We start from the raw sequence: 12,491 nt of genomic DNA on the forward strand, positions 1-12,491 counted from the left end.
CTAGTTCTTTGTATCAAGTCTTTTTCTCATCCATTTTATAATTAATAATACTTTACTTTTGTTTTTCACTTCACATTTGTGAACCATTTTTAATACATCTAATTTGATTCTCACAATAATAGATAGAATTATTTCTGTTTATAGATGGTTTGTCCAAGGTGAAATGCTCATGAAACAACAGGGCTAAGCCTCAAATCTCCCAATACTCATTGTCCCCACCCTCCGTCCCTTGCCCCAAGTATTCTAAGTTCCACCAAAGTTTCACCTTGCAAACCGATACTTTTGCACCCATTTCTTAACTAGTGACAATCTAATTAATCATTTTTTGTGTTTGAACTGGAAAAAATTTTAAATGGTGCAGTAGAATAATTTTAGGTTAAGCTGATACTCATTAGGGTAGGCATCATGGCAATTATTTCAATGCTGACAAGAAGTGCGTGGGTACCTGTCTCATTTTTCTGTTTCAGGTGCTGACAGTGCTCTAAATATCTGAAGCTTCAGTTCTTTGTGAGAATTCTTCCCATTTAAGATTTTAAAACCAGTTTCCCTTTTTTCTCAAATGTGTTATTATATCTTATGTGGGGAAGAGGTGTTGGGGGGAAGGATCTCTTTAAAAGACTTCAACTATAACTGTCTAAACCCATCACATCTGGAAATAAGAAAAACAGATACAGTAAGATTAAATAAATTCTTCCAAACAGAGCTTGTTAAAAGAAATTTCTCTTTCTCCTCTAATGTTTGCATTACTTTAAATATAAGTAGCCAATATCAAGAAGCACTTTCCACTTACTTCATAGTACCACTCCTTTGTGTTAAGAAGGGAAAAGAAAAGCTATTTGTGACAGTTTATTTTTAGATATTGATCATCTCATCTTGCTCAAAGGGAATAAAAATAATTAAAGTTGAGTGAAAATAATTTGAAGTACAGCATATTTCAAAGCATAACTATCATCATAACTGTTCAGATGAGATTTCTTGAAAGCCTGGTAATAAATGCATGCCCTAGATATTTTTTTTTTAATCTACACTTTGCTTATTCAAGTTGGCCTCTTTTACTGGCAGCTTAAGTTTAATTCTGTCTTTAGATACTGCATACAATTCCAAGTGAATGAGATGATTAGTGTGTATTTAATGGCTGAATGAGACCATTAGATGGACACTGACTGTTTGTAAACTACGTAATTTATTTTAAAATATAATAAGTATTCATCTATGCTGTGCTTTCATCAAACTGAAAGTAGTATTTCTTCAATGTACATAGCATTCATTTTGTTTTTCTGATAACTCAAATTCATTTTAGAAAATCTGAAAAATACAGAAACATAGTCTAAATAAACTAAAATCACCTGTAGTTTCATCATCAAGAAGCAAACACTTAACTGTTTTATTTCATCATTTTAATTACCATCCTCATTCCTATTGCCAAGATAGGGAGCAACAGACCACAGAGCCCAGAAAGACTTGGTATCAAAGATATGACATCACACAACAGTAGAAAAATAATAGATTATTTAAGAGATGATTTACAAACATTCATATCATGCCTACAATTAAGTTTCCTCTAAAAAAATAAATTTTGTTAGTGTTATATAACAGCATAGTGTTTCAGAAGTTTCGTTCACTTTCATTCTAGCACTGGAAAATGGTTATCAGGATCAATATTTTTATTTTAATTAATGAATAAACTGAGATGTAAAGTGATGGGTGTCTCTGGATATCTCTGGGGTTCTTCATATGAGTAGCAGAGACAGAACTGCAGCTTTTACACTGGAGTTGAAATAAAAATAAGTAATGATTTAAGCATTTAATTCTAGATTTTTCCGGAAGAGTATAAATGAGTATGTGCTAACTACATGGGATAACTGGGGCTCAGGTCAATTTATTTTAACAAGTAAGTAATGAGCACAACATTGTTCCTGTTTTCAAGAAGATAACAGTCTAATGGAAGTCAGATAATTATGATTCACAGCAGAATATAACTGACAAGATGTAAAATGCATGTAAAGTAAGTTTAAGGGATTTCTACCTTTGCTCATACAACAAACAATTGTAGCTGATAAGTCAACAAAGGGGACAAACTGTAATCATAAAAAATAATTAATACAGAAAAAGGAACAAAGACCAGATTGGAGACATAGAAGACAAAGAGCAAGGTGGTATATTTAATTTAATCGCAACCACATCAACCATGGTTGATTAAATATAAATGGTCAAAGTAGGGGGTATACAAACAATTATGAGAAATAGTAAAAGTTTCATGAGTGGGGTGGCATTTCCTAGAGGCCTTAAAGGATGGGACATAATTTTGACAGGCAATGATAAAAAGATATATGGGACATGTTCTGAGGAGGCCTCACAACATAAAAAGATGAAACTGCAAGATCTATTTTACCAACAATAACTCATCTACATGAACTGGAGTACAATTAAGATACAAAGGAGTACTAGAAGATAAAATTGAAATTATGTTAGAACCTTACTTGGAGTCCTTTGAATTCCAAAGAGGAATTTGTAATCAATTTGGAAATTAGGGGAAAATCGCTGAAAGCGACAGAATTGGAGCTGGGCTTTGGGATGACTAGTCTGAAAGTGATCCATTCTATACTTATAAGTAGATTAAATCAGAATGTCATGAAGATGTATTTTATTTTATTTTTTTTTGGTGGTACGCGGGCCTCTCAGTGTTGTGGCCTCTCCCGTTGCGGAGCACAGGCTCCAGACGCGCAGGCTCAGCGGCCATGGCTCATGGGCGTAGCCGCTCCGCGGCATGTGGGATCTTCCCGACCGGGACACGAACCCGTGTCCCCTGCATCGGCAGGCGGACTCTCAACCACTGCGCCACCAGGGAAGCCCTGAAGATGTATTTTATTGAGAGAAATTTACAACTAATATTTCCTTTAAGGTACCACATAAAAGACCTCGTTAAAGTAAGTGAATTAAGGTATCAAGTCAGGTAACATGTTGGGAGGGGGTAGGCAAGGCAAGAACCAAGAACACCCATATACAGAGAAGTTTCTGTTTGGAAGCATCTTAAAGGTGACACATGGAACAGGACATGTGATGGGAAAATGAGAGTGAGGTAGAAGGAACTGTGAGAAATGTCATGAGCTACTGAACTTTAAAAAAAACAGAAATGGGTAATGTTTCTGCTACCCAAGAAGGGCAAGACATTCTCTTCAAAAGAAGGGCAAGAAGAAGGGCAAGGCATCCTCTTCCCAAGAAGGGCAAGGCATCCTCTTCAAAACAGAGTGTACAGTGGTCAAGGGTACAGAAAGTCCTTCTATGTCCTCTGTATACTTGGAGTATTTCAATTACTTGGTCAAGACAGAATGTACTTAAAGTTCAATCTGTAAAAGTATCTCTCTCTCTCTTCTACCTAATGTTTCCTGATCTGTAAATAGCAAAACTTAAACCCATTATGCCTTGACGTAAGATTCCTAAAGAGAATGTTGAGCCAAACAGTGCAGCTGTTAAAAGGTCCTGTTATGAGCATGAACAAGCCTCTGAGGGCAATATCAGAATGGCATATGTCTTCTATGAAGTAGAGGTCTATAGCAGGTGTTCATACGTTCTGGAAACAAAAACTGCATCACTTGTTACTTAGATGGTAGGTTCTTAAAATAGCAGAATGGGTGGGTTAGTCCTATCTTACACAAACTGCACTTCCACCCCTGCACATGCCTCTACAGGAAATTTTAAGTCACTGAAAATCATTTCAGCCATTCGTAATGTAACATTTGAAGGTTAGCGTGACAGAGGTATGCTCTGGAACCTGTGAGTTCTAAACATAGAAAACTTTCCACTTTTGACTTCACTCTACGGTAAAAGTTAAAAGAAAGGTAATTTTTTTTAAAGATCACTTTGTTTATCTACTTTTGATATGGGAAAACATTAAGTATGAATAAATTCAGTGAAAATAAATACACCTGATTCTCCTTCAAGATTTTCAAGAAAACTTATCAGAGTTGCCATTTAGAATTGCAGTCTTTGTTTACCAGGCAACAGAGAGTGGGCCAATTACTCAAAAGTTAACCTTAAACTGGCCATCCAGATCCAGATGTTTAAAGGAGACACAAGAAATTAAAAACATCCACTTTCTGTCATAATTATGCATGGAAATGACATTATTTTAGAAGGTGACATCAGATGGATTGTATTCTCATAGAATGGATAATACGTATGAGTTTCTCATGTTTAAAAAGTTGAAAAATAAACTCAATTCTCCCATTTAATTCCACAGTATTTCAATTATTTTGGGTCTCACGTATAAATGAAAACCTTAAGTAATACATATAATAGTTATCACAGATCTTGTCATGTAGCGGATAATAATAATTATTGTATTATTATGACTGTTGGCATATAGATTGCTACTGAACACATATCCAACGTTCCATGAATGATTATCATACAAATACTGTGTAGTAGGTACCCTTAAAGCAGAGAAAACTTCTTTCTCTCATGGTAAAAGGGAAGAAACTAATAGTCCATTATCCACATCTCAAATCTCTGGTCAAGTTTAATGGCTTTAAAAAAAACAGCTTTAGAAACATATTTTTGAAGAAATGTCACTGACAATACAGATCTACAAGAAAAATTACCCATAGATTATATTACTGTTCTTTCATTCCTATGCCCTAGAACAGTGTATGAGAATCAGAATCACCTGGAAAACTAGTAAGCATGCAGATTCCTGGGCACTCCCCACAGTACATTTGGAGTGTGTGCCAAGAATCTGAATTTCTAACAAGTTTCTGTGTGATGATAATGCTACTGGCCCACGAACCACACTGGACTAGCATAGCCCTAGAACATGAGTCAGCAAACTGTGGCCCAGGGCTAAATTCAACCTGCTGCTTGTTTTTGTAAAACAAGTTTTATTGGCACATCACCATGTCCATTGATTTCACTTACACATTGTCTGCGGCTGCTTTTGCAGTTGAATACTTGGATCAAACATCATATAGCCTATATCATTAAAGCCTACAAAACCTTACATACTTAAAATTTGGCTTTTCACAGAAAACGTTTGCTGACCTTTGCCCTAAAATGCCACTCTTCTCCCTAATATCCAGTTGAAACCTTTGACATTCAGAAATAAAATTTACTGATAACAAATATGAAGACATGTAGTGAGACAACAGCATTTCAAGGCTGATAAAATGTTTATCATCTTCATCCATGTTTGTGACTAACAGCAGTGAGTTACTTTCTTACTGCTATGATATAATCCTGATGAATGTCTGCTGTATTCCACAATTAAAAGTCATAAACTTACTCTCCTTTCTATAAACCTGCAATTTCACAGAAATGGTGCTAATAAAATCTATATGGTACAACAGAAACTATACTGAAACATTTAAGATTGTATTAAAAATTTTTCTTATTTGAGAAAATACAGGCAATATAAGAAAATTATCCCTCGTCATAAAGGACAGAGAGTAGAAGGATAAATTAAATCATGAATTTCCCCAATAATCTTCTGTATCATCACATTTTATCCTCTGCTTTCCCTATTTCTGCATCACTGGATAGTTTAACAAAAAATGGCACCCTGAGAAAGTACCAGCAGTAGCAGCAATAGGTTGACATGAGGCTTACACAGAGTGGTGGTCGCTAGCCTCACACCTCTCAGATGTGTTTTATTATTAGATTTAAACAAATTTTTGCAGGATATGTACTAGTCAGTTCACTCCTCTACCACTTCTCCATGTTATGCCAGGACATTTATATCAGCTGCTGCACTACTGAACACATTTGATTTGGAGTCCCTGGCTTAAATAATATTCAAAGTAAAAAAAACTGGGTCATGTAAATAGATCATTTAAATGATTAAGGTGATAATTAAAGGCTATTATGTATATTTGTTTGTATGTATACCTATATAAATGAAACTATAGTCGTACTAATAAGGAACTAATGGTGTCTTAGAGCAGAAGTCTCAGATTGTTATTCAAATGTATTAATTTAATTTTGTGAAAGGCCATACAGCTTAGTCATCCCCACTAAAAGTGTGAGAGTAACCTACTTATTTATTATAAAGCTGTCTCTGGAGGTTCAGATCACTTTTACATCTGCTGATAAATAAAATTCTTGTTTACTGGGCTATATGCATAGTTTTCCAATGAATTATGTATTTGGTTTCTTTTGAACCATTTGTCTTCGAATGAGAAAAATCCCAAACCAGTATTTTATAATCTCTTGGTAAATACAAGTACTTCTCATTGTTAGAATATGAGATAGCTAATAAATTAACTGAAGAAAAATTTCCAGCTAATACCTGTTGCACGATTGTTGTTAATTCCAAGCAGAGCTGTATGACATTATTCCTTGTAACTGAATAGTCTGTGACAGCAGCAAATGGTGATCTATAAAGGAAAAAGGAAAACTGTGATTAATAGGAAGAGCTTTTGAAAGTTCCCCAAATACAATAGCCTAAAATAAGATTTTGAGTAATATGAAATGAATTGTTCTGAAGTTTACATAGTGATAAACAATATTCGGAACATATTTAAGGAAGAAAATCGAGGGAAATGCCTAGAAGAGAATTCAAGAAAAATGTTTGCTTTCCATCAAATTTCTCTTTTTTTAGTGCTTAATATTTAAAAGTTCTTTCGTACTTCTTACGAGGTCTCTTCACTACATCTAAAATAAAACAACACCAAAAAGGCATGCTTTAGCAAAGACATTTTAGTTTATTTTCAAATGAAAGTAAGATTTTGAGTCCAGTGGCTTCTTGAAATAGTCACAATTCAGAGCTAGTCTAATGACAGCTATCACCTACCGAGGACTTACTATATGCCAGTTACTTTTCTAAATGCTTTACATGTACCAACTAATTTTCACAACTCTTATAAGATAGGCACTATTATCATTCCCATTTTACATATAAGAAATGTGAGGTAGAGAAAGGTTAAGTGAAAACTAGTAAATGGTGGAGCTAGTATTCAAACCCAGGAAGTCTGACTCCAGACTCCACAGCCCAGAGTTAAACACTAATATACCTACCTACTCTATGAACTTAAGTAGGTTTTTATTTGTACCAAATCAATTACTTACATCACTTCACATCCCTTTTCAAACAACTTGGCATGTAAATAATATATATTGGTATGAGGTTTATATTTTCAAGAATGTTATAGACAGCAGCAGTCTTCCCAAGCAAGTGTTTTGCCACCAAATGAATTCAGTGCCTTTCCATTAGTCCTTATCCTCTCTCTTGTCTAAGAATGCCAGTCAGGTTTTTGTGCGGCCAAAGCTTATATGATTTGGGAGGCCCAGTTTAAAGAAAACAAAATCACAAATAGAAAAGAAGGTATGGGGGTAAATATTTAGTCAGATTACTAGAACTTTAGTGCTTTGGATCTCTCTACTGATAACTCTTAAGGCAATTTACTATAAATGATTATATAAGACTGCTTCCTGGTTACAAACTGAATTTGTCTCTCTTCTAGAAAACTCTACAACTCAAGCACCTCCCATTGTCACAGGGGTCCACAGGAGAGGCCCTTTATTGGTTACATTTTTTTAAAAACGTATTTTTCACTTATGTATTTTGGCCATTCTAATAGCTATGTAGAGGCTTATCACAGATTTAACTTGCATTTCCCCAAAGTTATATGTATTTGCTCTATCTATATATTATCTATATTTAATCGTTAACTATATTTCCCTAATAATTTTCTAACTGGTTGTGCTGACTTGTGCATATTTGCTATCCATATATAATCTTTAGTGAAATGTCTGCTCAAGCCCTTTGCCCATTCTTTATTTAGATTTTTGGCATTACTACTGAGTTTAGAGACTTCTCAGTATTTTCTGTATGCAAGTCCTTTGTTGAACAGGTAACCTGTAAAATTTCTTCTCAGTCTATGGCTTCTCTTTCCATCCTTTAACAGAATCTTTAGCAGGTCAAAAGTTTTTTATTTTAATGAGGTCAAATTTATCGATAATTTCTTTTCTGGATTGTACCTTTAGCCTTACATCTAAGAAATCTTCACCTGACTCTAACTCAAGTTTTCTTCTAAAAGTTTTTTATTTTACTTTTAGATCTATGACCCATTTTTAACTCAATTTTTGTATAAGGTGTGAGGTTTGGGTCGAGGTTCACTTTTTTCCCTGTCCAAGTGTTCCAACACCATTTGTTGAAAAACTAACCATTCTCCACTGAATTGCTTTTGCTCCTTTGTCAAAAACTGGCTAACCATATGAATAAAGTTCTGGACTCTCTGTGTCTATCTTGCCACCAATACCAGTTTTGATTACTGAAGTTATATAATATTTAAAATAGTATTAAAAAACTTCAAAATTGATGAAGTATTATGGTCCCTTTATTTTTTAATACAAATTTTAGAATCATACTGTCTGTGGCTATAAAAAAATCCTGCTGTAATTTTTATGTGAATTTTATTAAACCTACAGGAAGATTTGAGAATTGACATCTTTACTAAGTTGAGTCTTCCAATCCATGAACACAGTATGTCTCTCCATTTATTTAGGTCTTGTTTGATTTTATACATCAGTGTTTTATAGTTTTCACATAGAAATCCTGTAGATATTTTGCCAAATTTATATGTAGGCATCTCATTAATTCTAGAGCAACTGTAAATTATACCATGTTTTTACTTTTTGTTACCAACTGTACATTGCTAGTATACAAGAATGTGATAAATTTTTCCGTGTAGACTTCATATTCTACAACCTTGTCAAATTCACTTACTAGTTCAAAAAGATGTTTTGTAGCTATCTTGGAATATTCTACACACAGACATATATTATCTGCAAATAGGAAAAGTTTTATTTTTTCCTTTCTAATCTCTAGACCTTTTACTTCCTTTTCTAGCCTACTGTATTGGATATAACAGGAGGGATGAGCGTGGACAGCCTTGCCTTATTCCCAATCTTAGGAGGAAAGCATTGTCTTTCACAGTACAAGGTCAGCTGTTGCTTTTTATATATGCTTCATATCAAGTTGAGATATTACTACTCTATTCCTACTTTGCTGAGAATTTTTCTCATGATCGGGTATAGGATTCTACTGAATGCTTTTTTTTTTTACATTAACTGATATGATTATATGATTTTTATTCTACAGCACATTAACATGGTAGACTATATTGATTTATTTTCAAGTACTGAAGCAGCCTTGCTTGCCTAGAATGAATCCCACTTAGTCAAGGTGCACAGTTCTATTTATATGTGGTTGGACTTGGATTGCCAATATTTTGTGGAGGATTATAACATGTAAGTTTGTACTATCTTTGCCGGGTATTGGAATCAGGATAATGATTGTACCATAAAATGAGATGGGATGGATTACCTCTATGTCTATTTTCTGAAATAGACTGTGTAGAATTGGTGTTATTTTTTCTTTAAACATAGAATTCACCAGTGACATCATCTAGGCCTGGACCTTCTTCCCCCTACTCCAAAGAGTTTCTAAGTACAATTCAATTTCTTTAATAGTTACAGGATTATTCAGAGAATCTATTTCATCTTGGGTAAGTTTTGGTAGCTTTTGTGTTTTTGAAGGAATTGGTTCATTTTATCTAAGCTGTCAAATGTATGTATAAAGAATTATTTGTAGTATTCCTTTATTATCCGTTTAATTTTGATTGACTTCTCAACATAGTGTGGTCCCATTTTCAGTTTCATTGATTTCTGTTCATTTATCATTACTATTTGCTCCCTTTTGCTCCTTTGGGCTTATTTTCTACTTTCTTTTTTCTTTAATTTTATTTTTTTAAGAATACTTAGCATGAGATCTAACCTCTTAACAAAAATTTAACTGTAAAAGACAATACTATTAATTATAGGTACAGTGTTCTACAGCAGATCTCTAGAACTTTTTCATCTTGCTTAACTAAAACTTTATGCCCATGCTTGTTGATTAGCAATTATTTTTCTACTTTCTTGACATGAGAGCTTAGATAATTGATTTGAGACCTTTCTTTTGTTCTGATATAAGCATTCAGTGCTTACAAATTTTCCTTTCAGAATTGCTTTAGCTGCGTGCCTCAAAAACTATGACTTGCTCTAATTTTCATTCTGTTCAATGTATTTCTTTTTTATTTCCCTTGAGATTTCCTCTTTTATCCATGGATTAGTTAGAAGTGTGTTGTTTGATTTCTAGTTTGACTCCATTATGGTTAAAGAAGAGATTCTAACTGATTTAAACTATTTTAAATGTGTTGAAGTTTGTTTTATGATGCAGATACGGTGTACCCTCATGAATGTTCCATGGGCACTTGAAAAGAATTTGTATTCTGCTGTTGTTGGATGAAATGCTCTCAAAATGTCAAGTATATCTTGTTATCTGGTGTTGTTCAGCTCTTCTAATCCTTACTTTCTGTTTTGAGAGAGGAGATGAGGTATCCAATTGTAATTGTGGATCTGTCTATTTCTTCTTTTAGTTCTGTCATTTTTTGCTTCAAGTACTTTGAAATTATTGTGTGGTATATACATCTTAGCAGTTTCTGTTTCTTGTTTTTTGAATTGTCTATTTATAGGCTCATCTGTTGCATTTTGGTGTTCTTCGTTTTTAATTTAAATGTAATATTCACATAGTACACATTAACCCCCTGCTTCTCATAACTGTTTGTAGCAAGTATTTTCCCCCGTTTGTCATCTGTCTTATACTTAGTCATGTTTTTCAATTTTATGTAGTCAAACAGCATATTTCTTTGCATTTTATTCCATATTTTAAAATACTTAATAAGTCTACATCTAGAAATCATTTTTTGTCTATATTTTCTCCAGTTTTCTTATGGATTTATTTTTCCCTCTTAAATAAATGATAGGCCTAAAATTACTTTAGTGAACAGGTAGTGTTCTATCATTATTTATTCTCCAAAGGCTTAATCAAGTACCCCAATTCCACTTATCAAATGACCCTTTCTTTTTCCAGGGGTTTGAACATATTGTTTTGTAAATGATTCTATGTATTGCAGTCTATTATGCGCTGTCTTCCACTACTGTTTATTCCTATTCCGAAATGGTATATTTTTCAACATAGTTTACTAAAACAGGCGTCATTAAGAATTTAAATAATGATAATTAGAACAAAATGTATGTAATTAATTAATCTGAAGTCATTGCATAGGTATATCTAAATTTATTAAAACTCATTAAACTTAAAATGGATAAATTTTATAGAATGTAAATTAGGCTTCAATAAAACTATTTTTAAAAAGATGTTACGATACAAGCACTTCTAGGAAAACATCATTTAAAAAAACCACCCCAAGACCATTTTTTTTGCTGCATTGAAGCATAAAAATTGGCATTTTAATTAAGAATTCAAAAATGCTTCTGGCATGATTAGAAAGAGCTTGGGTTCCTAGTTTTGCAAAGGTCAAAGTCTGTTAATAAAATCTAAAAGCTTCATTCAAAAGTGATGAGATGAAGTACAGCATGATTTTCCCCATAAAATCTTAAAAAAAGACTCATTTGATCTTGAAAATGTACCAAAAGAAAAATCTGTTTGATAACAGAATGCCTGTAGCAGACTGAATTCTAAGGTGTGTTTTCCACTTTCCTGAGCACTCATATTTCAAGTGGGACAAGCTTCTGGCTCAAGATTAACTGTCAAGAAAAACTGGAAAAAAAATCTAAGATATACCTAGGAAAACATGCATTTTATCTTGTAGTGAATTCCCCTAAAGTTTTCATTTTAAAGGCAAATCATATACAACCACACAAGAACCATTCTTAGCAAGCACATCTTAATGTTTGGGATGATGATAAATAAAAGAAGGCTGACAGGTTCCAATCTTTGTCAGTTACCAAAGATGAACACTCAATCATGACTAATGAAATAAAGAAATGGATCTCTATAGAATAGCTGAACATGATCAACTTGAAAACAAAACAAAATTAAGAGAGGAATTTGTTCCTCAGTCTAAAGAAACCCCAAGTTAGAGCACAGGCTACTTAGAAAAAAACACGTGGCTGACTCGACGTAAAGAAAATAAAATTCATGGCAGGAAAAATTTTTGATGCCAGAAAGTTAAAAAAAAATAAATAAAATCTTTGGCTCATTAATAAATGGCCATTACAGGAACCATCCTACTTAGATCTTAAAAGTTACACAACTATCCTCAAATCATCATATGGATAATAAAATGCTTATACTTCTTTCTAGTGCAAAAGTTATTGACCCTATAAAAATTATTTGTTGTACATTCTTTTCAAACAAAAGCATTTATGGAAAGGTTATTAATGGTTCAGAAATCCTAAACAAATTAGAAGCTAACAAGAGAAGCTAACAAGAAAAACTAAGGAGTTAATTAGGAAATCTGGAAGGCCTTACTGTTTCTCAGGTTGGCACTGCTGAGCCTGAGGGGCATTCTATGAACAATAGCCTTGCTAACATCACTGCTCATTTCTGGAACAAGAGGTGCCAAGTTGGAGCACTGAGCACACACACAAGAGGAAATAAGACCAAACAACAACGAGCCACAGCATTTGGTAGTGTTTGGGGTAGATTTCTT

General features: G+C 33.6%; 1 protein-coding gene across 8 annotated transcripts in view; it reads right to left on the bottom strand.

The window, feature by feature from the left end:
- Positions 1-12,491, bottom strand: part of CNKSR2 (connector enhancer of kinase suppressor of Ras 2) — a 258,494-nt gene that overhangs the window by 177,999 nt on the left and 68,004 nt on the right. For all 8 annotated transcript variants that reach the window (XM_060001666.1, XM_060001667.1, XM_060001665.1 and 5 more), the window contains one exon: positions 6,281-6,368. In XM_060001666.1, the coding sequence (XP_059857649.1) occupies positions 6,281-6,368 (88 nt within the window). The remainder of the gene's footprint in view (positions 1-6,280; positions 6,369-12,491) is intronic.

This window comes from Delphinus delphis, chromosome X, assembly GCF_949987515.2.
Source record: "Delphinus delphis chromosome X, mDelDel1.2, whole genome shotgun sequence".
In the NCBI taxonomy this organism is placed as follows: domain Eukaryota; kingdom Metazoa; phylum Chordata; class Mammalia; order Artiodactyla; family Delphinidae; genus Delphinus; species Delphinus delphis.